The 27,171-nt window shown below is 40.0% G+C and overlaps 1 protein-coding gene across 1 annotated transcript; it reads right to left on the bottom strand.

Moving 5' to 3' along the window:
• Positions 1 to 9,162: 9,162 nt before the first annotated feature.
• KIAA0408 (KIAA0408 ortholog) lies at positions 9,163 to 26,781 on the bottom strand. Its single transcript, XM_068405071.1, has 6 exons — positions 26,608 to 26,781; positions 22,294 to 22,493; positions 19,223 to 19,564; positions 18,796 to 18,875; positions 16,079 to 17,453; positions 9,163 to 14,155 (listed from the first exon to the last, which is right to left on the bottom strand). The coding sequence occupies exons 2-6, from the start codon at positions 22,426 to 22,428 to the stop codon at positions 13,982 to 13,984; spliced, it is 2,106 nt and encodes a 701-aa protein (XP_068261172.1). The 5' UTR covers positions 22,429 to 22,493; positions 26,608 to 26,781; the 3' UTR covers positions 9,163 to 13,981.
• Between the last annotated feature and the right edge of the window lie 390 nt (positions 26,782 to 27,171).

Raw genomic sequence — 27,171 nt, 5'->3', positions numbered from 1 at the left:
AGAACAGTATGAAATATGTTCTGTGTCATTTGATAATCCATGGAGAGTTTCTTATCCAAAACAAACTGTTTACTCCTGCCTGTTTTGAGAGGACAGAATTGCATTAGAGGCAATTCCAAACCATAGTTAGAGGCAAGGCAAAATTCCCCTTAAAGGATGTTTGAAAAGTTTGGGACCATTTTCTTAGACTGAATAAAAAAGTTTGAATAAAAAGAAACAAGACTAAAAGCACATAAAATGACGCAAAGTGAATCAGGAAGTTTCATTCATTCTGTCTCATAAGATCAGGGGGAGGAATGAAAGAAAAGCAGGTTAAAAAATGTACATTTTCACCATATGCACAGCTAACCTATGTTGCCATTAAAGAAGGCACCTCTTGAGGCAGAAATGCAAGTTATGTACGCTCACAGCTTAGTTTCCAGAGTGGTAACAGTACAAGTAAGCAGGGCCCAAATCCCAGTCTTAGTTGGTGGGGATGTAGTTATAATGGTGGATGTGAGAGGTGTGGGTTCAATTTCCTTCTCTACCCTGTAATCTAAGCTTGGCCAGGCAGGGAGGAAAGACAATAGCTGGCCAGATGCTGAAACTTGGTTTGAAAACCTGACTCTGGGGAGAAGTCTCTGGAATGACACAGTTCAATGCCTTTAAAACATGAGTCTCTCTGTGCCTCTGCTCTCCAGCTACAAAGTGGGAACAATGGCATTGCTCTCCATCCAAAAAATATGAAAAGGCCAGTTCATCGCTGTGCACAGATACATATTCCTGTGACCAAGAATAGGAAAAACATTATCTTCAGAACAAATTAACTCATGTTCCTACTTCTGGGTTTTTTGTTGTTTGGGTTGGTGGTTTTTTTTTGTTTCCTTCCCCCAAAGTACATGATACTACTGACTGCTACCAGTCTAGCTGGGCTTGTACTGCAGCAGCAGTCCTACTCCTGGAGGAGGTTATTCTAATACCAGAGAGACAGGAGGGCAGAAGCAGCGCTTGATGAGCCTTGCCTGAGACTCAGCACTCCTCTCCTTCTCCTGTGTTCTTTAAAAGTCAGCAATGGAACCTACTTTTTCTCCAGCACGGACCTTCAATAACAAAGCATCAGAAAAGGTAACAAAAGTGACCTCAGAGTGAATCTAGGAACCAACTGTTGTCAGCGTGTTGATCCTTTACTTCCATACCCTGATACAGTGCTGAAAATACAAGTCCCAGCATGCAATATCACATCTTCATCAAAATGGAATATTGGTTGCCTAGCAATTAAAAATCTTGGTAAGAAAATATCTATGCTTATGACTATGTGAGCAAACATTATCTGATTTGGTATTGCTGCACCCTGTAAACTGTGTTTGAGGCATTTGGTATAGCAACATTCACAAGTCAGCAGGTTCAGAGCACCAAAAATCTACCAGGTTCACACCAGAGGGGAAAAAAGGGGGATGCCGCACTTTTTGACTGCATTCTGAAGTATATATTGGTATATAAATCACACAGCAAATATCAGAAGACACAGTTTTGCATTACGTCTGACTACGCTTGAATAATCAGGTCAGTCTTATTTGTTGCTGTTCCAATCTCTCCTACAAATACTAGCTTCCTTGTTTTATTCTGATTCACGGAGGCCCCACAACCATCTGCAATTTGGCAGCTTCTACTGAGTTAGAAAATGTCAGCAGGAGAGGGGAGGCGTGATTAAAGAGAAGAGAAGAGACAGAAACTTTTCCAGCCGTCAGCTTGCCTGCCTTTTCAGCATGCTTTGTGTGAGCTCTGCTGGCAATACCTACAACTTCTTTCTTTCATTAGAACATCTGATTGTGCTAACTGTGGCTTCCCAGCACTTGATTAAAGATGTGTTTTTAACTGAGAAGAGTGCAATTAAATGTGAGAGTTGTATGGATCCAAGACCTTAATCAGGGGCAGGAGAATAAAGTATTGCAGATTTGGAACCTGCCGCATGGAATCTGTTAAATCATACTGAGAGTCACAGACCAGTTCGGTTTTTAATCCAAAATGCCTTATATGGTAAATCCAACAACATTTTAATAACTTAATCCACTACCTTGATAATAAGTTGTTCTCTCAATGACAGTCTGCAAGACTGTTAGCTGGCCTTTGGGATACCCACATTTTCCCAGAACTAGGACTAACACTCGGCAAATTTTGCCAAAGAGTAATTGCAAAATATTTGTTAATCAAAGGAAAGAATTATTTTTGCATCTGTTCAGGTCCTTCTTTCATGGCTCCTTTCCTTAGTATTCTCACAAATTCAATGATAGGAAATGTTAGCTGAAAATTATCTTAAACACACAGGGCATGATCCAAGATAGAAAAGACTTCTAATGATTTCAGTGGTTTTTGGATTTGTTACTATTCCTTCTGCACCGAAAGGGAGTTCCTGTTGTCTCTCTGCTATGTCTGTAGAGTGACTAACATAATCTAAACAGACCAGTCAGCCAAAGAAAGTATTATTATAACCATTATTTTGCACAAGCGGAATGAAAGCTGAGGCCCACAGACCTATGCAAGTGCCTCACTCACTCCTGTAGAAATAAGCAAGCACTAGGTCCCTATTTGAGAATCTCACCCAGTTAGTTGAGCAAGATCAGCTAAGGCGTGTCCTGGTAGATCAAAAAAAACTGAGCACAGATCTCCAGAGTGCCAGTCCCATGATCCATCTTGCTGCTTTTTCTGTTCTTTGGATTACAGAATTTGGATTAAGCCCCTACAGATGAACAAGAACAGAAAACTAACAGTAAACACGCAGTTGTTAGACCAGAAAGGTACGTACAAGGATGAAGCTCTGTAGAACACATATCCATCTTGAAAGACTCTTAAGACTATGAATATAGATTTACTGAATTACTTACCCAATTACTGCACAGTTCGCTGGCTAGAATGAGCTTGAAAAAGTTACCAAATTACTTGAGATAATGACTAAATCTCTAAAAAATTCTTTCCTTACTAATCTATGAAAGTAACTGAAGACTGTACCCAACCAGTAAGTTACTCACTGTGAACTGAGCCTAGGCAGAACATATGGTACCTCCTCAGTCTTCAGTGAGATCTAGCATTAGTATAATATAGCTCTGAACTGCTTAATAGCTTGATTTTTCATGTTGGTGGGGGGAGAGAGAGGTCTAAGAGTCTGAGTTCTGATATGGAGAAGCAGGACACAAAGCTCAGAGAGCAGATCTGTCTTCTCATCTTTTCGGCACTCTAGCCAGAGACCTGCCGCTTACCCTTGGGTAGCCTGGTACAGATCACTAGGGACCGATTTCTGCCCCTCACTTGACTGTTCTGCCTTTGGCTATAACAAATGAACATGTTGCCAGACCTATTGCAGGGTGTATACAGGAACACCTTATACACTGTTTCAGGCCAGGCTAATGCATTATCCGATTTGACCAACTCTACTAGGGCAGTGGTGACAGAAAGTCTTCGGTACTACAAGGACATGTTAATGGCACAGTAACATCTTTGGGCTGGAGCACCGTTCTGGGCAGGGAAAGTCTGCTTAGGCTGCAGTGAGCCATCACAGCAAACACAACGGTGCCGGCTCATTAGTAGGTGCCCCTCTCACCAGTTCCCTCCCCTCCCTCTGCAGGAGGCACCCACCTTCCCAGGAAGAGCTGCTGGAATGAATCATACAAGTCCCTCACTCACTTCAATGCAAAATCAGCTAGGTTTTCTCTTCCCCAGCATTAGGTGAGCTGACAACAATCTGAGCATTTGACTTGTAAGGTGGTGGAGGTTTCACTCTTTCCTTCTTGGAAGGGCAGTAAAAAAGAGCATGGCACGTATTACATTGCTAAAGCCCTTCTGCTCTGATCTTCTGCTTCACTTCCTTCCTCCCACTTGCCTCCAGAAAGTCAAGAGTTTCCTGCTGTTTCTTTTTCTGCTTCATTTTCCTTCACTTCAAAAATAGGAATGTTAATGCTTGCTCCACAGGGCTGCAGAAAAACAGCTAGAAAATAAATATGTACCAGTGCTTTAAGATTTAACATCACATATCTAGCATGCTCTTGCACTGTAAGCTACCTGTGGGGAGAAGAGTGATCTTCCCAACCCCCAAATTTATGACTTAGCTGGATCACAGTCATTTATTCTTCCTCCAAACAAAGTCTAGTGATCAGAAGTTCTTCTTGTGTGATAGCATTAAAGAATTTTGTAGATCGAGACCTGCCTGAAATGATGGAGGTGGATGAATGCCCTCTCCTCTTGATCCAACTGAAAGCTAAAAGCTGTGTGTGTAATCAAAACCAAATCCTCTGTGTCTCTGCCAAAGAAATAAGAAATTCAAGAATGGTATTTCCTTATTCCTGACCTGCTGCAGCTGGCGTTTTCTGTAATACTCAATTAGTCAACAGTGGGAAATATCATTGTCATGAAAAACAGTTTTAGTCAACAGTGACTAGGTGTGTACACAGCATTTCAGAAAAAGTAGAAGTGAAGCTGTTGGGTTTTTTACTGTGTTTAGGAAAAGAAATGCTGTAAGATTCACCCTTTGGCAGTCCTAAATTTGCTATGGGTGGCAAGGAGACCCTTCTTTCCTCCTGCCTTTCTTGGTCAGTAGTAACAGCAAGGAGTTCTGGAACAAAGATGATGACTAACGACATCAGTATCCACTCATTGCACAAGAGCTGATTCCAGTTCAGCTCTGCCAGTTGTTGCTCTTTCAGGAAAGTCGGTGCAAACCTGGGAATCCAGCTATGACCACTGAGAAGCCCCTCTACTGCTCCTCTGTACAAGAGGAAGAGACCACTCCTTTTCCACATCCATCTATGGCAATAAGTCATCAATGCTGGAGCCTGTGCAGCAAAGCTGGTATCTGATTCCTTGTTTTAGTAGAGATGTCCCAGGTGTGGCTGGAGCTTGGACTTTTTTCTGTGTTTTTTTGGTGTTTTTATTGTTATTCTTTCTCCTGTGGGTGTTGAGAGTTCATGGCTTTTACGCAGTTGGTCTTACAGGCTAGAGTGGAGATCACCAGTGTGAAATATTAGCAGGAAATTTTGAGCTACATGAAGTGCTTTGAGATTCGTTATAGTCTCTACATGCTGTTAATACTTACACATGCATGTAAAATTTGAAGTTTCTCTCTGCAGTCATTCAAAATGCAAACTCTCTGGGAGGTAGCAGGACTGGCAGATTAATTTGAGATTTGCTTTTGGATTTCAGGGAGGTTCAGGCAGCAATTAGACTAAACCAAATGTCTGAATTTGAAGACTCATTTATTCTCCAACTTTTGATAAATTCCAGTCAGACACAGTTTACACTTGACCCCTGTGTGCCAAGTGAATGAACTGAAACGAATCATCCTGAATTGGGAAATCTTCAATCTTACTCGAAGTCCTTTTTCTACAGCCTGTCTTTCTCCAAATCACAGGGAAATGTAGGTAGGGAAAAATATGAATGTACTCAAACTGGCCCTGTAGAGACAGCTGCAAACCTATAAGGTTTGAACAGAATAGCATGAGAAAGGATTAGGACTACTTCAGCTGAAATGAATGATAAATGACTTGGTTCAACTCCCTACCCTAAAATGTTTCAACTTTTCTTTTCACTGGGATTTTGGTTCAGATCCAAAGTCCAGTGTAATGCCACTGTTTGTTCCAGTTTAGCTAAGGCTGATTGTACCTGTGTACAGGCCCCGCTGTTGCTGTTTCCATACAGTGGGGTGACAGCACAAAAGCATGAAGGAAGCAGTAAATAAACTGATCAGTGTATATATATATATATATATGTGATGTGTACATATTTGTATGTGTACACACATAAAAGGAAAGCAGGCACTCTGAATTAGTGAGCTTTGATTTTCTCAAATATTGGAGATCACAGAGATGGTGTGTCCAGCGCTACATCAGCCTGATTCTCCCAGACATATTTAAATGTATACCTCCTATGAAACACAGCTGTCTAGACCAAAAGACATATGGGCTGGCACCGAATGGCATCCTAGGAAAAACAGAATATCTAACACATAACTACTCATAGAAGGCTGTACAAGCAGCATAGTGCTACTTAAATCACCAGACTGCTGTTATCTTCATTTCTGAATGCTGCAAATTACTTTCATCATCCACTTTCCACTCACTACAACAGAAACAAGTTGGTTTATTTCCCAGAGCCAAGCTTAAAGAGACAGTTCAGTTCTAAAAACCTTGGTGGGCTGACTGCAGATCACTTTGGCTGGAGATTTTTAAACAGTTTTAAATTCTTCTTGGCCCTTTGTACATCTAGTTCAGCTTTTGGCTAGCTTCCAATAGAGAATGAGGAATTCTTCACTTTCTGTCCAAACTGCTGTGAAATTGTTCTGTAAAATTAATTTAAATTGCAGAAACCCATCCAAGAGGTGGTTGAGAGGGAGACAGACTCCTGCATAGAAGAGGCAAAAGCTTTCTCCACACTACAAAACAAAAAAAATCATAAAACCATTCAGCCTCAAACTGGCTGCTTTAGTGCTTGTTGCAGAAAGACCACAAAAGGTATCTTTCTCTAGTTTCTCAAAGCTCGTCCGTGGAAACTTCATGTGTTTTGCAGGTCTGGAGGCCTGCAGAAGAGGAGCTGGAAAGTGAAGAGTAGCTTGGGGGCAGCTATTTTTACCAGGCTTATTTCTCTTCTGCTCGGGTGGTTGGAAGGAGAGGGAAGGAAGGAGTAAAACTAGAGTAGAAAAGGAAGGTCAGCTTCTCTGCATGGACAACACTGATTTTCTGTTTAATCTTAAGCTGTCAAGAGTCTCACACCCATGTATAGGGAGATCAGTACCAGTCATCTTGCAGTGCCTAAGCTAGAGGATTTTTCTCAGTATCTCTATTTCCCCCTTTTTTTTTTTTTCCTGCAGTACAAGAGGCAAAAAATCAGGATCAGAGCTGTAAGGTAGGCTTACAATATTTTGAAGGAAAAGGTGACATGCATAAGCACATTTTTTCATTAAAAGATTTGATTGCATTTACTCATATGAAAATGGGCTTTCAGAAACTGCTGGATCCCACTAAGTCGCATGCTGCTTTTAATGTAGAGCATTTCAGTACCATTCTTTGTGAGGAGTCTGTTTACACACAATCTTAGACATCATTTGTCTGTATGTACTACGTATCTGACTGTGGTACTCATATACGCAGTAAATGGTGTCTTATGGCAAAAACAGCTGCATTGGACAATGGAGGGAAAGTTGCTAAGACGTGTCATATATATATATATATATATATATATATACACAAAGGAGATGTGACAGTGTATGAGCCAGCTTGTGAACAATACTTCATCTGGTATCCAGCTACTTCTCTAAGTAGACATTTTCGTTTCAGAAGAACTCCCTGTGTAACTTCTTACAATGGGTAGCTCAACTGCCTTCAAGTGATTGTGAAAAAAAAAATCCCAAACTCCCAAAACAATCAGAATATCTTTGTGGGAACTAGAAGGATTCTGCAAAGAAACAAGCAGACCATAGGTACACATATATCTATCTATGGTGCACTTCCATCAATAACATCTTAAGCAGCTTTATATCACATATGGTACCAGAATAGCTGACCTGTTGCAGATACCTCGTGATACAGAAGTAAAACTCAGTATGATTTGCTGTGTCACCATGCCAGCTGGCAGTGTCATGTTTGCAGAGTTCACATATGAGTGCAATTTTCTTTAATGAAAGCCCTTTTCTACTGTGAATATGATTTGGTGATGTCAAAAGTTCTTCCAGCTGCAGTAAACTACTTTAGGGAAATTTGAGGGGCACTGGCAAAAGACTATGCAGGCACATCTGCCACAGGCAGTTGCATACCTCCAGTTGGAGGGGCAATCAAAACCAGACTCCTTAGGATTAAGATCCCTGTGACATGTTAGCCAGTTAGTAGAAGTCTATGCATCCACTGAGACTGAATATTAAAGAACCTCTGGCTTTACTGGGGTGACTAGTCAAGGGATTTTAGCTCGCCCATTAATATCAGCCAGTACAAGTTGCTTACCTGTATTACATGCCTTAGACATATCTGTGCAGTGCCTGCTCTCTTTCCTCCAATTCATATTGGGATCACATCTACTCTGTAGTAAAGGGAAACATTATCTCATGCAACAGAGAAGTATATTTTGGGCTCACACGTTAGATAATCTGATTTAAAAGTGTAAGATGTATGGACTTTCCCCTACAGTGTCATTTTTCAGTGAATCTTGTCCATACACACACAAACATGCACCACTAGAAGGAATCAAACTCTGGAGCCTTAAACAGAAACATTGTAGACTGCGGTTACTAGAGAAAAAGGCATAGAACAGAAGCCTCTGGATAGGTACTAGGAAAACTATGAGAATAAACACTAATTGGTATATTGCACTGACTTTCCCGCCCTCCCGCCTTTTCTTTTCCCTCAAAAGTAGTAAGGGATTTAACACTACATGAAATGGATCTGATTCAAATTCAGGAGATGCCCCATCCTAGGATAGGTTCTACTTCTCCTTTGTTCCCCAGATGTCCCTAGAGAAGGCCATCCTTCTGCAAAAGAGCATAAGACTGTAATTTTGTCCCAGTGTGGTAAAAACCATCCATCCCTCCAGAAAAGACCATAAGATTGTATTTTTGTCCCAGTGTGGTAAAAAACATCCTGTACTGAGGACTGAGTACTGTGTACTCTAGTCACGCTGCCTGGCACGACCAGCGGAGTTGAGGTACAGTCTGGCTCTTGTTGTACTGAAGCACAAGGCTGGTTCACGTTTATCTTCCAGGAATCTCCCCACTTCAGCAGTGTGACAGTGTGCCCTTGTGCAGCGCTGGGAATCCGGCACGGGTGGAAGGCACAATATGTTGCACCTTCCGTAATTTTCATGCTGTCAGCACCGTCATGGACCTGCTGGTAAAACAAACTGCTGCCACAGAAAGGATTAACAAATGAAACTTAAGCATTCTCCAATAACCACCATACCATCAAATAGGGGAGGAGGAAGGACTGGTGTTAATCTGACATTACTAATATTAGCCCTTCAGCACCTCTTGCTATTAAGGGCTCACAGAGCAGCGAAAGCGTATATGCAAAAATGCTGATTGAGAAAAGACAGTACATTACTGGAAGTTTCAGGTGGTATGAAGGAGGTAGGACAGAGGGATCTTCCATTAGAAGCAAAGAACTAGCCACAACATTTACTACAAGTGTTGCACCCTCCTCTTTGATCCGTCTGTTTTCTTTCTAATTTTTATTTGCACACTTTCACTTTGATCATATTGAGGGTTCGATCTCTCTTAGCCCATGGAAATTCTGATACAATTCTTTTTAGAGTAACATAGATATCAAGGCACCCTTAGGTATGAGCTCCCAGAGCCACACAGCAACTAGATCAACCATACCCATCAGAAACACATCTCTGCTGATGCAAGTACTTTGCAAAACAGAAAAGGTGCAAGGGAGAGGGGTAGAAGCAAACCACAAAAGCAGATTAATCATAATTTCAGAAAATAAGAGCACAAGTTTTGTATAATGTATGCCACTAACAGATGATGAAGGAAGTGAATTTTCAGTCATGCAAGACAAAAGATCAAGATCTAATACATTTGTGAATGACAATAGTAATATCACTGCTTTTTTGAATAGGCTGTCCAAAAAATATTTTGACTGCGGTACAAATAGAAAGTCCTATGGTACGGCATATACATATAGACCAATGGCAATAAACCACATACATAAAAATATACATCCACTGGGAATCGAGGAGGGGTGGAAAGGCCAGACGCAACAAGGAGCTTTGATGTAGTGCATTTAGAGCAAATGCATTCTGCCTTCCAGTTTAAAGAGCACATACACAACCAAAGACACCATTACAGATTAGTCCAATAGAGAGTATCAGCAGTATAATGGCTAGAGCTGTGTATTACAGATCTCAAAGCCAAAGAAATTCTTAGCATAGCAGCACTGTGAGAATTGCATAAGCTCTTGCATGCTAGGAAATTTAGGCTTGGTCCAGGAATAATAAAACACTAAGGGAATTAATTGCCTGCTGGGTTGCTGTAGATTTTTTCTAAAATGCTGTTGAAGTCATTTGGATACAAAATCCCTATTTACAGAAACAATTTTTTAAATAGACAACTAGAGAAATAAATTGGTGCTCTGAATGCTCTGGAAAATTATATTACACTGATTGCCAATTCTTTGCTATATATAACAGCTAACTCCCTTACAGTATGTGTAACAGTGAAAGATAATTGTGTTGTTGCTGGAGAACAAGCACAGTTCATCCCCTCAGCAACATTTTAATGATACATAAGAAGTCTATCACTAACACTGGAGAGATAAAACATTTAGTGGAAATGTACTCTGAGTTTGAGGAATTATACCCAGAGGTTTTAAAGGAAATTTTTTTCTTCTCCTCCTTCTGCCTCTAGCAGAGGCTCTGAGTCAAGCCAGTTTTCTAGCTTTCAGGTGGCCTGCTATGTTGCATATGTAGATAAGGTTTAACTGACTCTTCTCGATGTGTTTCTACCCTTCCATGCTCCTCCCTAAAAGGGTCTCGGGAAAGACTATGGGTCCATCTCCCAGCCTGAGGGAGAATGATGCTTTCTGTCAACTAAGTACTGGTCAGCTGATTCCTAGTGGCATCCCCACTCAATGTCCATTCAATGGGCAGCTGACTGTGTGTGCAGGGAGTTTGAAAGCTCCCTGCTGCATTTATTTCAGTACTAAAGACCATAAACATGCAATAAAGAGAGTCTTAGACTTGTTCAGAGCACAAGTAAGAAGAACCTATAGCTGCATTAAGACTTTAGACAGCATATGGAGGAATAATATTAAAAACCTATTTTAAAAACAGGCTTACAAAACTCACCGCTTCCATAGGTGACACTAGATTAATAGAAAGGTCAAGTTATACTTAGATCATCTGTGGTTCTTGCGCGCGCGCGCGCGTGTGTGTGTGTGTAGGGTCTCTTGCTTCATAGCTTCCAAGGTAACTCTATTTCCTTGTTAGAGATAACACGGGGCAACCTGAAAGTCCAACGGAGCTCTTCCCCCTATAGCAAATAAGTGCAATAAAGCAATAACTATGGTTCAGTAATCACAGTTCTGGGAACTAAAAAATTCATCACAGTGCACTGTCCCTGTTACAGGTGCGGTTGAAGAGAATATTTAACCACTGTCAGTGGTGATTTTCTGAAATTGGTACGTCCACCTACAAAATCACCAGTTTTGATACTTCTGGGCATTAGAACCGATGTCTGTAATTAGATGGACACAGAAAATCTTGACAAAACGGACTTGTCCTTGACCTATTAGTTTATTTCAAAAACCTTCTGTTCATTAAACTTACACACATCAGGGAATGTTGTAGGTATTTGATCCTTTCTCTGTTATTCAACAACGTGATATATGTCAAAGGCGATCAAAGAAACTGAAGGGAACTAAAGAAACACCTTCACTGACTAATCAAAGGAAAACGCTTTTGTAATTACATACTTCAAACAAAAGTGCACCACCATTTTTCAGAACAAAACTGCTTCACTTTACCATGAAGGTAATTTAAAGAAGTTTTATTGCAGTCAACATTGACTGAAATTAAGAATCATTTTTTAACAATCCTCTCATATTACCCTTTCCTCAGCCTTAGGCATTTAAAGCTGCTCAGCTACTCAGGCATTTAAAAGGTCAATTTGCAAGGCATTTTGGTTTGCTAATTTCCACAGTTAGCTACAATCTTAAGCCATGTTCCAAATTCACTATGAATCATCTCTAATTTTTCTAGTTCTAAGGAAGTTACTGGAGTGCAATCTCTGAATTAGGGCAAACAGGCCAATTTATTGATTTTTCACTCAAGCACACAGATTTTTGTCTCTATCCAAACTCTAAAAATTTTCTTCAAGATTTTTTGTCCTTGCATCTTTTCCAGTAATAATTTGGCAATAATGTCTGAGTATTTTTTGATGAATTGTTGATCTGTTTGAAGCCTTCATGTATTGTTGTGGGGTTTTCCCACCACTCACACCTAGAAAGGACCAGAAGTCTAGATTGGGCAAATTACTTTGAGCGTGTTTTTGCCATACAGGCAGCCACAATGGCGTGATAAGGTGGGATTTATGGCTTTAATGCCTGCTTGCTCCAATACTGGCATGCCTGAACAGTTACTGATGCTACCATACCGGCTATATTGCTCAGAACACATGGCCTCCTGTTTTCTCTCTCTGCAAAACCAAAGTTGTGAGGAAAGAAGAATAAGGCCCTAAAAAGAAGGAAAAATGTGTGGATTCTCAACATGACTGGAGTAGGACAATAGATCACTATCAAAATAAACACAACTAATTTTCCCTATATTGCCACACATACAATTCACTAGGACAAAGGCCTACACTCTCTCTGAAATCCATTTTACATTCACATAAGAAGATGTGCACATTAATGGATCCTGGGATGATTTTTTTGAAATTCCTTTGAACATGCTGTGTTTCTCCAGGAGAAGAAAAGTTGCAAGACAAGATCAAGTTGATGTTGAAAAAGTGCCTCTTTACTCCTTTTAACCTAGACATGCTGTTTGAAGGTAACATTTGTCATCATTACCGCACTATGCATCCAGCAACAGCTTAGAGAAGGGTGCAAAAATTCCAGGATGAAGGACACCGTCTTTCTGAAAGTTCAGCAAGAGTCTGGGCAGCTTCCATATTTCTTTCACGCTGTGGGAAGGAACAAGCCAGGCTCTGTGCACGTCATTCAGATTGCTCATAATACCGAGTCAAGTGATGGCAAAAACATTCTTCCAACGCCATGCATCTAGGATTTCGGGCATTTCACCATTTCAGGATTTCACCATTGTGATCACACCTCAATGCAATATTTCCATACTAGATGCAGCTTGTTGCCAGAGTGCAAGTAAACGTTGTAACTGACTGCCACGAGTCAGTCTGGGAGCAGTAAATTAGCAAGTGGCTCAGGCACTCTAGTCTAGGAGAAGAGTAAAAAAGGAGAGTGGCTGCAGCACTGGGAACAACAACCATCCTTGTTCTCCTGCCTTGAGTGAAAGTAAACAAGTCCATTGTTACCTGACTTTGCCAAACCTCAAAGTATAATGCTAGAAGGAAAAATAAGTTTTACAGAATTGAGCATATACAACTGTTTTCTTCCCTTCATAAATTGTATGTTACACTAGTTGAAACTACCAAAGTGTTTACAGTATGCTATATATATAATGGCACATTTAAGCTTTTTAAAGGGATTGGAACATTTCAGGAATGTCTCTGCTGCTGAAAAAGGCTAATGTATTAAAAATCATATAATATTTTCATTCAGAAAAAATATGTTTGGGTATTTTGACCTAGCAGCATAAGGGTTAGGAAACCGAATGAGGATGCCATGAGGCATGACTGACGAATCAGTTGAGCTAGTCTGCTTCAGTTACATATTGTGCAAGGCATTATCGCTGCAGTCACAAAAATGCATACTTAGTTTTTGTACATTAAATACTACACCTGTGAACCTATGTAAAAGATATACAAAATATAAATGTCATCAGGACTGTGTATTTCGAACTTTTTAAAATAAACACAAAGTATATCTATATATGTAGGCATATAGGTTGTAATTTCAATGTCAACACTAGCACAGTTTGTCTCTTCTAAATACAGACCTGTATACTTCCTAGTCCAACACATGCACCTACGAACACATGATCATGCATACGGCTTTACGTTCTGCTGTTTGCAGAAGAGTCAGAATATACAGCACTATACATTGTTTCAACTCAAAATAGATTGGCAAATTAAGGAAGATGCCACTCAAAAGAAATTCGTTGCAAACTATTACCAAAAAAAACAGAAAATCAGGGGTATAGTTATTTTGTCTCAATAAAAACACTGAAGACCATGGTGATGATGACCTAAGATTCAAAATGCTTTGCGCGGCTTGTGGTGGGGGTCACTCTTGGACAAGATACAACAGTGTAGAACTGGTTGCTACAACACATACCGAACACAGTTATAATGAGGTGTAGAGCTTTCACAACACCATCTAACACAGCTCTGGGTTCAGACTACTGAGGTCTCTGACCGAAAGGAGACAGAGCAGTTGTATGCCGTTCTTCTCACAGCAGGCGGTGCTGATGGTGACCTGGATGCCCATCTGGAAGGTAAGCGTCGATTTGCTGGCCGAGCAGGCCGGGAGAAACCCTTCCCACTTGAACATTTAGCTGGCACAGATATCTAGAACACAAAGGCAATTTCTTGCTTTAACAACTTATGGCTTTTGTGGAATGCAGCAAGAATGTAGGAAGACATTTGGGGTGACCTCAGAACAAGTGGTCTGAAGCTATTAAAAGGAGCACAGTAACGCGTAGAATGCAAAAGAACAGCTATTTCTATGTATAGGGATTCTCACATCAGTTGCGGTTTAAAATATGTGGAGACAAGCATCAGACACAAGGAAAGGTATAAAATGTTAATGCAAACCAAACTGACATTCACTTCTCATTTCATTTTTAGAAGTTCTTTTGCCAATGAACACTGTATACTGTTCTAAACGTAGAACTCGGAATACCATCTTGTATTACTGGAGTATCATCTACATACCTTTCAGGTATTTTTTGATAGATCCTATTTCAGCAGTCACATCTTGCTAAGACCTGTTTCCATTAGTGCAACGTGAAGCTGTTTACACTTGGTAACTAATTCAGAATGGTTTTGTATTAATGCAGTGTCACATCTACATGTAGAGCCTTATAGACACAGGAAAACCAACAGATTTTGATTGTAGGTACAGTGATGTAAATTGGAAATAACGAAAATAAATTAAATGCCTCATGCCATGTGTAGTTCTTTACATCTCTGTGATGTGAATGCTGCTGGACCTAAAATGGTACCCCCTAATCAGGCAATATTCTACGCTTAGTTTGTACAGATAGAAATGACAACATAAAGTGTGAGCCTATGGAGAAAAAAAATCCAATTGGCTTAGTAAAGTTATTCTGGGCTTACATCAATGTAAACTCAGTCATTACCTAGTCATAATTTCTCCCTACATATTCGTTAACGAAAATTTGTTTTCCTGTCAAAAGTTCATTGGATGAAAAAGAAATCAGAAGCTTTATGTTTTTTTCTGTCTGTGCTGTAGTAAAGATGTGTCTGCTAAGCAACACATTGCATCACTGCAAGGCTGTTGGAAAAATACGCAGAAGAAAATCTGCATGGTCATATTCTCAGCTGTTTAAATCCACATAGCTCCACCGAAGTCTGTGAATTTGTGACAATTTAAAGCATATCAGCTGACAGTTTGAACCCATTTAAGTTTATCAGCTCCAAACATATTTGCCTTCTCTTTTCTGAGACACTAAGGGACATACATCTCTTTGTGTTCGTTGGCCAAAGAGCTCTTCAGGAAAAATGATTTTTCTTTCTTTGTGCCTTTTACAGAACCTGCAATTTATAGTGTATTTTCAAAACCATCTGTTTCTCTTTTCATTAAGAAAGAATGTTGGCAAAGGCAATATTTCTAAATTTCTGTAAATAAAATTCAGCCAAATAGAAATTAATTAGTCATGCCATACTCTTCTGTTTCTGCGGGCCTATGCTTGAATATATAGGAGAAGCCTGGAACTGAAATGTGAGTAAGAGGAGGTCACTTTATTACTGGCAACTTTATGGAGCTACAATATCCCTTTTTGTAGGCAGTTCCAAGGAAATCCCAAACCAAGCAGCACCCTGGATGCTGAAGAATGCTATCTAAGCCCTCTATGATTCTGACATGGCCAAGTATGTTTAAGCCTTTTGGGAAGGCTTATGAAATAACCTGTCAGCTAAAGGAAGAAGGGAGGGAGTTAAAACCTGATTGCCGTTCTCACTAGTTCAATCTTTGAATAACTGCACTGCAGTTAAAATCTAGCTTTACACAATAGCAGCAGAGATCAGAATCTGGCACACGTCTTCACTGGTCGTTCTTACTTGCGTGCTTCTGCCCTCCCACAACTCTATTATCTTCAGAGGAAATACTACTGATTCATCCAGATCCTGGCCTAAATTGTCTATTTTTACATAATTATTTACAATATCACGTTAGCCTGCCTCATTTTAGAATCTGAAGCTCGGTATGAAACAGAATTATTTTGTTCTTGCCATTCTTACGAACCTTACCTCTGGTAACTTCTGTCTCTCTTTTCCTTGCTTGATTTGCTGCCCAATATGCCTGGCTGAATTCCTTGGCAATTCTTGCTTTCCTTGCTCAATCTGGACCATTTCTAAATACTGACTCAATGTCTCACAACCCCCATCGGCGAACTCAGAATTTGCCCGTGTCCACTGATCTTTGCAGCTTTTTGCATTACACTGAGAAGTCACTGTTGATTTTTCATAGTTTTTCAAAAGCTTTTCAACAACACCATAGTTCGACCTTGAGTCAGCTGAACGCGGGCGACCAGATAAATCACTTGGTCTCCAGTCACGCTCGTGAAGCATGTGCCTATAACCACTAGTATTTGGAAGTCCATTTATTTGCTTTTGTTGCCCTGCCATTCTGACAGCTTTGCTGGGGTTGCTAGTTTCTTGCTCCTTTGCTGCAGTGAATTTGGGATTTGAAACACAAGATGTATTTACAGTTTCTGCCCTGCTAATAGCAGAGTCACACAGTGGGATGCAGGGTTTGTGATCTTCTGATGCTGTTTGAGGCACCTGGTTTTCTTGCAAAGCTTTGTTACGTTTATCTGTGTGAAATACAGTCCGGTTAAACTCATCAATCTTTGCTGCTAAAGTTTCATTTCTGTGGGTCTTTCCCAAAGTATACCTAGAGTCTTCCAAAAGATCTTTGTGCAGGGTAGCAGGGGCATAAAAGTCATTACTGTAAAAAGGGCTGCTGTGAGACTTGGGATTTTGTTTCTGGTACATCTTGTTGCTTTGGGCCATATTTCCATCTGAACAACTCTTTTGGGCTGACAATGGGAAAGCTTCACTTTTGTTGTCTTTTCCAAGTTTGCCCACATCATATGCCCATGTGTTGTGACAGAAACTTGTTGGTACATTGCACTCATTTTTGGTTACAGGTATTGCAGCAGTTATCATCACAGGACCTTTCACAGCCTGCCCTTCATTTGCACAGGCTGCTGCAGTTTCATTCTGGTTTATAGATGAAGGATTCATCAGTTTTCTTCCACTCTTGAAGTCCTGAGCATTGCAATTGCTTTTGATGCCTGGACCTCTTATTGGTGCTTCAGAAAGCTGTACAACTGCAGAAAGTGAGTTTGTTAGGTGCCGAGAAGTGCTCCGTGGAGGAACTGGTGGAGCTTCTTTCTTTTGCCAAGGTCTGAATTCTGTTCCTCTGTCACCAGTAAGACCACCATACGACATGTCCTTCAAAGCCTTGCTGGAGTTCATCAGATTCTTCCTGTTATTATGTTCCTCTATTTCAAAAGCAGCTGAAGTCTGTGATTCATTGCTGGACCCATGGTTCATCTCAGGAAGAATAACTGTGTTTTGGGTTTCCTCAAATTCCCCCAGGAAAGGAAGTGACTTCATTCTGGAAATAAAAGGAGAGGTGTTTTAAGGATGAACAATAAGAGCCTTCCCCCAGGGGACCTCAGCATGGATTCATTCTCCCCATGAGCAGGTGTTTTAACATTGGCTGTTTGAGGAGATTTGGGAGCAGTTTTGCTGCAGCTGATACACCCAGCATACTTGAAACATACATGAAGAATATGAAGAATGCTCAACAAAGGGAATCTTGTATTCCTTTCCCTTGTCACTAAAATTCTTTTTCTGAGTTTTTGTAGATGATTGCTTGTTTTCTTACCTATCCTACAGTAAGGACAGTGGGATCTTATGAGTTCTAATGACTCCAGTAAGAGCCTATGTGACTGAACTGAATGAAGAAAGCTTTAGGACATAATGCATCACTTGTGTAGGTTTCCTAACATTACACGACACACATGACAATACAAATGTGCCTTTTGAGATCTGTTCAAAAATCACCATTCTCAGCCAGGATTTAGAAACTATGCATCAGCTATGAATCTATTTGCTTTACAGATACAAACACTAACCCAGCTACAATAATAAATTAGTGACAGACCGCCAACTGATTGCATGGGGGAGTGTAAGAAGTCTCTCTGTTCTTTGGGAGCATCTGGGAAGAGCTTGCCATGACACAGACTTCCATGGAGTCTCAGCATAGCTGAGACATAGCTTTTCTCAACCTTTTTCATGGTGTGCACCCTGTCACACCATGGGTTCAGTCTTACCTTCTGAGAATTTCTGCCCAACTCAAGAGGAAGATTGGTGTTTAGCTTGCTAAACCTTGAACATGGAATTTTTAACAGATGGTGGAATGTTGATTTGCCATACTTTTCACAGTCTGGCTTACTATCTTTCCATTAGTATAAATGTCTAGTTGTTCTTCCTTCTCTTGCCTTCTTTGCAGTCTTGAATCGTCAGTCCTTGGCACATCCCCCACACTTCAGGCTAGAACTGGCCTTAATGTAAGAAACCTCCCAGCCTAACAAACCCATACAGTGTTGCATAGAACTGCACGGAAATGGGACCAGGGCAGACAGAAATATCTGTTCACTTTCCCAATCCTCTATATAGCCATTAGAAACAAGTACAATTTCATCTCATGTAAATACTAATTTCATTTTGTAGATTCTAGAGATAAACTCCATTTTGCTAGTAAAACGTGCCCTTGTATCATATTTCATTATGTTTCATTTGAATGTTTTATTCTGAGCACTGAAACACTAGGAGGATAGGAACTGCCCGACTCCTAATAAATTCAACAGCAACCTCCCCTTCAAAGTGAACAGGAGCACAGTCTCATTATTCATTTTCTTCCTCTCATATAAAGAGCCCAAATATGTTTTTACCTTCTGTGGTTGGACTTCTTTCGAATTTCCTCTTGATAGCTGCATAATTCTTCACTGACTCTGGCAAGTTCTTTAAGAGCCTTTATAAATATAGAAACAGTCCTTTAACTTAAGCCTTTAAAATGGTATCTCCAGAATTACTTTGAAACTTGTGGTGATTTGCATTTAAGACTCACAGCAGAGGAAAGTAGCAGAAGGAAAGATACAGAAATGCCCCCGGGGTTATGAACAGAGGTAAAGAGCATGCTGTTAACACATTTGAACAGTGAGAAGACACTAATCAATAGCAAACTGAGGAGGAAGTAGAGACAGTGCCTTGCTGGAAAGCTAAAATTAGGGAGATGAGTATTTTAGGTTAACACGGCAGGCCAAAGCCCTGACTATTTTCCTCACCCTTGTAACTGAAACATGCTCATACTTTACTTACTACATTGAGATCACCAATATAATTCTTGGCATTTTTCTTGGAAGTTTTGATGCTGAGGCTGTCTTCAGGTTCCTCATAGTTCTCAAAGGCCAGATTATCCGTTAATAGAGTATTGTTTCTGCTCTTGGCTCTGGTTTCTTTACATTCGTGTCCTTTTTTACTGAGCAAACTCCCTTTTTCCATCCTGTCATTTCCCACATTGTGTCGATAGTTCAGCTCCACTGTGTCACTCTCTTCCGAAGCAGGGGAATTCATGGACAGCTCCAGTATCTTGCTTTGAATGGCCTTATTACCATGGACATTCATATTGCTCTCCCTTCTAAGTTTTACCTCCTGGTAAAGCTGAAAAAGCAATAGAATCTTCTATTAAATCATGGTACTGTGATGAACTTTATGGTAAAAGAAAATATTCATCTTCTGTTTTGAACGATGCTTCACTCAGTAGCACCCAGTAGAAAGATTTTATACATGTGTTAGTAGAAAAGTGTTGAGTCACACAGCATGATAGTTCTCAGATCATTACTGTCACAGGATAAGGGCTGTCACCATTCACAAACTCTTTGCCGTGGTTTTAATGTATGGCTTCCACCCATAGGACGGGATTGGAAGAGATCTCACAAGGTCAATGGCCCTGCCTTGAGCCAGAAGCTGCACGGTTGTCTTCCAAATAATATCAGTGCACTATGTGGTGGATACAGTCCTGATCTGATGCATGGGCAATGTGAGGGAGGGAGAGGGCTCTGGCTATGTTACGATCTGTTAATGCGTATTAGTTTAAGGAGGGGAAGTAAAGTCTCATCACATACAGCACCATCTGCACTAGAGCAGACTCTCCTGGTTCTCAGGCAAGTGGAATTCTTCCCTGTGACTGTAGTGATAAATCAGTGCTGCAGAATGGTATTATTTGGCAATGTGCTGTCACCCTCTTATCTTTTTTCATGCTATCTGCTGAGATCCAGTGGCTTCATTAGTAAATGAAAAGGTGTTAATTCCCATCACCCAGCACATTCAAACTAGGGAACTGTGATAAATTATTAATTAGAAAAAATAGCAACATCATAAAAACCTCTTCTGCTTACAGTATCATTTCCAGTGCCAAGAATCCCATGGCTTTTTATAAACATTCATTCTTAACTTGCTCTTACGAATAAAGTGCAGAGCAGGCACCCCTGAGCAGCCATCTGCCTGCTATCTCACAGTGCACAAGGCCAACACAACAGGTTTTGGAAGGACAGTGAAAAAGAATAACATCAAGAACTTGTGGCCACTTCATGGGTAGTGCTGTGGATTAGAAGTATTCTCACGTTCAGAGACTTAACACTTGCCCTCATCCTCGGCTTTCAGATTTCACTCTGAACCTGAGGGCTGAACTTCGTAATTTCCAAGAAATGAGGGCCTCATAAGGACTCAGCATAGCAGTGAGAAGGAAGGATACCCCCTCATAACTCAACAATATAATCTCCTGAACCACATAGGTCTTCCTGGTAGATTCCAAGAATTAAGTTAGGTTAGGAGAAAGCTACCAAATAAAACTGCAAGCTGATAAGGTAGCACAAGTTTTATTGAGGAAATCCCTCTACAGATGATGGCATTTAAAAGGTATCGCCCCTCTTCTCCAGGCCTGTTGGCAAAGAAATGTCAGACAACTGAAATCAAGGGCAGCTATAGACACAGCTTAAGAAGGGACCTTAGGATACCGATAACCTTGGGGTATCATCATCTGCAGTTTTGTCTGGTTCTGCAGTACCCAGTGATTTGCTTCATTCTCTTCCCCTCAGCTCCATTTCATTCTTATCTGTTTTTTTTTTGTCTCTGTCACACCTTCCTAATCCATCTGCTAATAAAAAACATGGAAAAAACATGTTCTTTGCTCCCATTGTCAGAACTACTCACAACACATCATTGTCATTCCAGAACAGCTCATATACCTAACAAACTGAAATTCAACTACAGATGCAGATCACACTACCAACTTTTGAAGCACTCTCACCTTGTTGGTGAAATTAGGTAAGACAGCACAGAAATGTCCTAACACAAAAGACAAAATGAGGCTTTCATACTAAGACTATCACACCAAAGTGCTGAACTGCAGGTAAAATATAAAAGAGTTGACGTTATGGAGTTATGCTGCAGGCTGGTTTAATGGGCAGTGTACTGCTGCAATTCGTTTGGCTCTGATCATTTTCCTTCTCATACTTTCATATGAGCAATCTCTGCCATACATTCCTGTGTTGCTCAGCTACAGGACAGTGTTGGCAGAGAGCAAGCAGAACTACTCCATGTGTATATTCGAATGAAAAATGAGGAAAGCTCAGTGGTGAAAACCTTGCTTCTATGTGTTGCCAAGGCAGATTCAATTTATGCATTACAGAGTGCCAGAGGGTTCTGCTGCAGTGACAATTTGGGGATAAAAGAACAATAAATAATTACCTAAACTATTTCTGGAAGAAGATGCGTTAGAAATGGCAGAGAGTGTTTGTTACTATGTGTAAACACAAGCGGTGTCAGGACTTCTGTGCTATTTACCATTGCCGTTTTCTCTACTAAAAGCCGTCCATAAATGGAGCAGGTTCTAGCCAGAATGATTCTGCATCATGCAACGTTTAATGTATGATGTTCTTTTTAATATTACCATTTACCCCAGCATACCTGTGCCATGTAATTCCTTTTTGCCAGAGAATTATGATACCTAGATTTTTTGTTACTAAATATGCATTTTCCTAAATCCCACATATGCTGTTGTTCAGAATCTGTACTTGAAAAAAGCATGTATAAAACAAGCAGTGTAGCGCATGCCCAGAACTGGCAGCAGTATATACAGCCAACAATATGATAGCAAACTTCCCATAAAGTGACATTTAACCTCCTGCTTTGTATTCATGAGTACGAAATGAGCAATTGCAAATACTGCTTAACCCCAGGCTTTTCATCCTACCATCAGCTATTAGAAGCTTCCAGTGACAGATAAGAAATAGGATTTAGTTAAGAAAAAAAATAAATTGAAGTGACTCCTAGTCACTGATAAGACTCAAGTGAAAATGTTAAGTGTTCAGAGTTTTGTTTAAAAGTACCTCTTCTATCTTCTTCTGCATGACCTTCCATTGACATTCCCATTCTTTCCTTTCATTGTCAAATCTCTCCAGCAATTCCATCTTCTCTTTATTCCAGTTGCTCTCAGTATTCTCCAGTTGTTTACGCAGGTCCATGGTTACAGTCTATGTAACAGCAAGAAGATAGCTCTGCTTTTTTTTCTTTCTTCCCTGAATGTTTCCTGGAAGTTTATCAAAATAAGTCTTACTTGTGTTTGATTCTAGCTTTCAGAGAAAAAAACAACCAAGCAAAACCTCAAAATAATTAACTGAAATGTGATCGCAGGAGACAGCATCACATATCTGGAGTGTGCCTGAAATACGCACAAACTAAGCATTATAGGACACAAACCCAAGGGCAGAGAGGCCCAGTCGGGAAAGGGGAGGAGGGACACGCACCCAGCATCATAGAATTCAGGAACTGTCTGCCACAGCGGGCTCTGTAACATGGCCACTTCGCATCTTTGCCATTACTCTTCACTATAAACCTCTTTTCAATGAAATTCAAGTCTGCATGATATTGAATGGCACTTCAGGACCCTGGGATCCTGCAATGTCTGCCCTTGAGGGTGAAAGCTATTTTTATGTTTGTTCAAAAGACAACTGCAAGTGTAAAGGCATCATGTTTGCTCACGCACTCCTTTCACACATGCATGTAGCAGGACAAAGACTGTGACATTCTTTTGGCAACTGAAGACTGTAAACTTGATACATGCAGAAAATTCTCATGGCTGTAGGAATACATGAAGGAAATCAGGAGAGGAAAGCTAGTAACAGGTAACAAATGTACATATACAGTAGAAAGCATCTTTCTACTATAAAAAGGACTATAGGTCACTATGAAGAGCTCATGTGTTTTGGATTTACAAATCTAAATCTATAAATGTTAGTTCCGGGACCAGCATAGGGAAAAATAGAAACTATTCTCCAGTAGCACTAACTAAAATCTAGTTCAAAACCTTACTCAGAGTATTTAACTAATTTGTGCTTCAGTTTCTCCTTTCCCTTCAGAAGTCTTTAGTATCTTAGTATCTGTGAATGAAAAATTACTAATTGAACCACTACGTATGTATATTTTAAGGGAAATATTTTGGATCTGCTCATCTGACTTCGGAGGAAAACAGCTACAAATTTTACGGGCCTGGTGTTCCTCTTGCTTTCTCACACTTTACAGTAGAAACTCCACTACCATCAGCACATTTACTATGCCAGCAGGGCTGAAATTATATTAATTCATTCAGTTATGATGGCTCCTGTGATATAATGGCTGGTACACACACATTGATACTTGTGTTTGTTAACTTTGGCTCTCAAAGCCAGCTGTTTTTTTACTTAGATGGACATGGCATCTAATTCTAGTCACAAAATGCCTCTGCATTGCTTTGGTCTCCTGCCAGAAACCAAGCCTACGGGCAGGCAAACGAATTGTCAGAGAGTTAACTAGGGGTAAGCCTAGCTTACCTTCCTGGAATTTGTTCATTTCCCTGACTGATGGTCAGTGATTGTCAACTCACAGGAACCACTCATTTTATCACCCATGTTTTCTTTGATATAATAAAAATTCATTATTGAGCTTCACATAAAGTTCTTCCCCACCTTATATTTTATTGGACAAGTCTTGTTGATGCAGCTGTGGCTACTGTATAATCACTGCTTACCAGTGTCTGCGTTATTTCAGCTGACTGGGAAGCTGATGCCAAACTTGGAGTCAGCTTCTTTCTTGAGCAAGTAAGCAGAAGAGCTCAGCTTAACCCAACGGGTTACTCAGGTCTTCGGGTCATAGGAAGTCCTACTACAGGATCTCTCAACGGACAGCCATCATGGGCTCAGTCCTAATTCAGGGATTGCAAAACTGTTTACCCCAAGCAATTTTGGACAGAGGACTTAGAGAACAAGCTGACTATTCTTCAAATGTCTCTGTCAGCCTGTTTCACAGTGGTGTAACCATGTCACCATGTAACGTGGTATTGGAGCTTACTCTTTCAAACTCTGACTCACCCCTGCCTTGGAGCTCTGAAATGGCAATCTGTCCCTCAATTATCTACAAACAGATTTCAGACCCTTCTTCTTCCACCTGCCTAAAAACATACAGGGCAGCTTTACAACAGCATAAAATTCCTTGAAACTCAGAGCTGCTGAAAGACAGCACAGCATTCTCATCACAAAAGAAATCAAGCACTGGTTTGCTCACGGCTTCTTAGGGAAGGCAGCCAGACTACAGAAACTGCACCTCTCCAGGCCAACGTTTCAGTTTTGTGCCAGACTTCAGTTAAGTACTGACCAAAAAACAACTTACAAAAAAATTCCACTTCACTTAAGACCTGTTGCAATCTGAACATCTATTGCTAATGAACTTTGAAACCATTTCAATACTTTCTCACTTTGCTAATTCACAGGTTGCAATTTTTAGTAGTCATTTGCTTTTTTCTTTTTTTTGGTTACATTTAAGTCTTTATAACCTTTCAAGATATCTCTGAGAAATAAACAAAAGTCAACTCTCTGCTCCACTAGAATCCTTCAAATACATGTGAGAAAGAAATAGAAAAACATGTAAATGCTGTAAAGTCATGAACAAGACAGGCAGGCATAATCTGTCTACAACTTGCACAAATGGTGATTTTGCTAGTGCACTATTAGTAATAACGACCATGCATCAATCAGCAGCATATTGCTAGAAAGAAAGTCAATACCATACAGCATATTTTTTTTTACACATATAAGAATAGATATATAATATGTACCCCTTTCAAGCATGCATATAGCATTGAAAAGGCCCCTGGTGGTTTCTTAGTGTGGGGAACTACTATTGCCACGTTTACATTCATCTTAACAAATTCCAAGTTCTTTTATATAGGACTCCGATTGTAAAAAGAGACTGGAGACCATCAAAATGAAATCAAGTCTTGGAAGAGGTTAGTTACAGAAGTTACAGATAGTCACTTGTAGCTACAAGTTCCCCAAAAAGCTCGTATTGCTTCTTATGCTTCTCCGATTTCCTCTTGACATAAATTCTGAGAAAGAAAACTCATGTTTATTGATGTTAGCAGCTGGAGGACTGTACAGTTTTGCTTCTATTGTACAGTGGATAAATTCATCAGAGAGTTTTAACTCCTATTTCTATGACTTTTTCCCCTTTTTTTCTTTGTTTATTTTTTGTTTGTTTGTTTGTTTTGTTGGGGCATTTTTTGCTTGATTTTTTCCCTACTAGCAATAAAATCCAATTTGTAGTCCTGGTAGTATACCCTCTGTCTGTATAGTGCACCGAGATGTCCCCATGGCTATTTCACACAGCTTAAGCAATCCAAAGGGATGTAAAATGCCACATTATAATTTGCTGTGTGAATCAGAACAGTATCTGTGCTCTTGCAGTATTGGCACTTTCCACATGTCCTAGACAAGGTCAGAAGCTCATTAGAGCAATCAAATTCAACCAAAGAATCAATCTTGTCTACATCACATGAATTTTCCCTTAATTTTTCCTTTAGCCCTTCCTCCTCTCAAGCAAAAAATGTTTATAAGCAACTATTTGATGTTAATGTTATTATTCCCCCATGTCTTACTTGTGCCCTTTCTATCTACATATTTTAAATGCAAATAGCTTGCAACCTACCTCTATCAACTTCTGAAAATAATCTGCAGTGACATCAGCTGAGATGTTATTTGTCAACAGAGATTAATTAGATTGGATGTGCACAACCATTCAGATACACAAATCTTCCCTTGATTTTACAGGAAAAAAGTGATTAAATTATATTTCCAGCAAAGTGCTGCATTTTGGATGACAAAGGATATTGTAAATTTAAGTATTTGTTCAATTATGAAGTGTGCCATGTGTCACAATACTGTGCACTTTATACATAAAAAGAAACTACAGTTGAGAGAGAGAGTGAAAGAGAGAGATGGGAATGGAAAAAATGCGAGAGAAATTAAAGGAGAGACAAAAAGAGAGAAAGAGAGAAAGAGAGAAAGAGAGAGAAAGAAAGAAAGGAGGGAAGAAGGGAAGAAAGAAAGAAAAAGGAAGGAAAAGAGAGAGAGAAGGAAAGACTTGAGTGCTCACAATGCTACCTGTCATCCCTGTTCTGTTGAAGTATCTGTGCCTGCTCTGAAGAAACTGACTGAACTAACGAAGAGTCTTTCTCTAAGAATAAAGACCATATATAACATACATGAACGCCACATTATATATAAATAACATTAGAGAGAAGTTTAAATAACTGTTTGCCACGTTAGTAATTTACTTTCTTTTTTAATCTTAACTGTTCAAAAACACTGATTTAAAATAAACCATAACCATACCTTTCATGGAACAAGAAATCCGTTAGTTTCTCAGTCCATTTCTAAACAGCAGTAAAAGCAATGAAATGCATAGCTAGCTGGCATCCAGTTCTGTGAATCTTGAGCTTTAAAAGAAATAAGAACGCTAAGCAAGACACAACCTTTCAACTGGGGCAGCATTTGCAACTCTCTTTGAGTAACTCCGCAACTTTTGCAAACTGAAAAGCAGTTCCGTTCAGCATCATCCCAGCAGCTGGCTTCCACGTGACGTCAGTGCTCGGAGGATGGTTTTAAAGCCATCTCTTCCAACCCCCAGCTCTGTAACTTTATATCTCCTCATATTTTGTGTAAACAATTCCCAAGTCCAGGACGTTTTTAGGTTTTATAGTGCAGTCCAGTCTTTAAAGCTTGCCAAAGCAGCCAGTGTTAATATCAAAGCTATGACAATAGGCAATTTTAGGTTTCTTTTATTAGCATCCATGTTGTAAAGGAAGATTCTTTGCTGCCTTCCAGACCCACTTTTCAGGGTTATATTTTTTAGTATGATCATTTTGAGCTTTGCAACTTGATCCTCATAAACTGCTT

The sequence above is a fragment of the Nyctibius grandis genome, chromosome 1, assembly GCF_013368605.1.
Source record: "Nyctibius grandis isolate bNycGra1 chromosome 1, bNycGra1.pri, whole genome shotgun sequence".
Classification (NCBI taxonomy): domain Eukaryota; kingdom Metazoa; phylum Chordata; class Aves; order Nyctibiiformes; family Nyctibiidae; genus Nyctibius; species Nyctibius grandis.
Note: the sequence above shows the minus strand (reverse complement) of the source record. Positions and strands in the feature narration are given on the sequence as shown.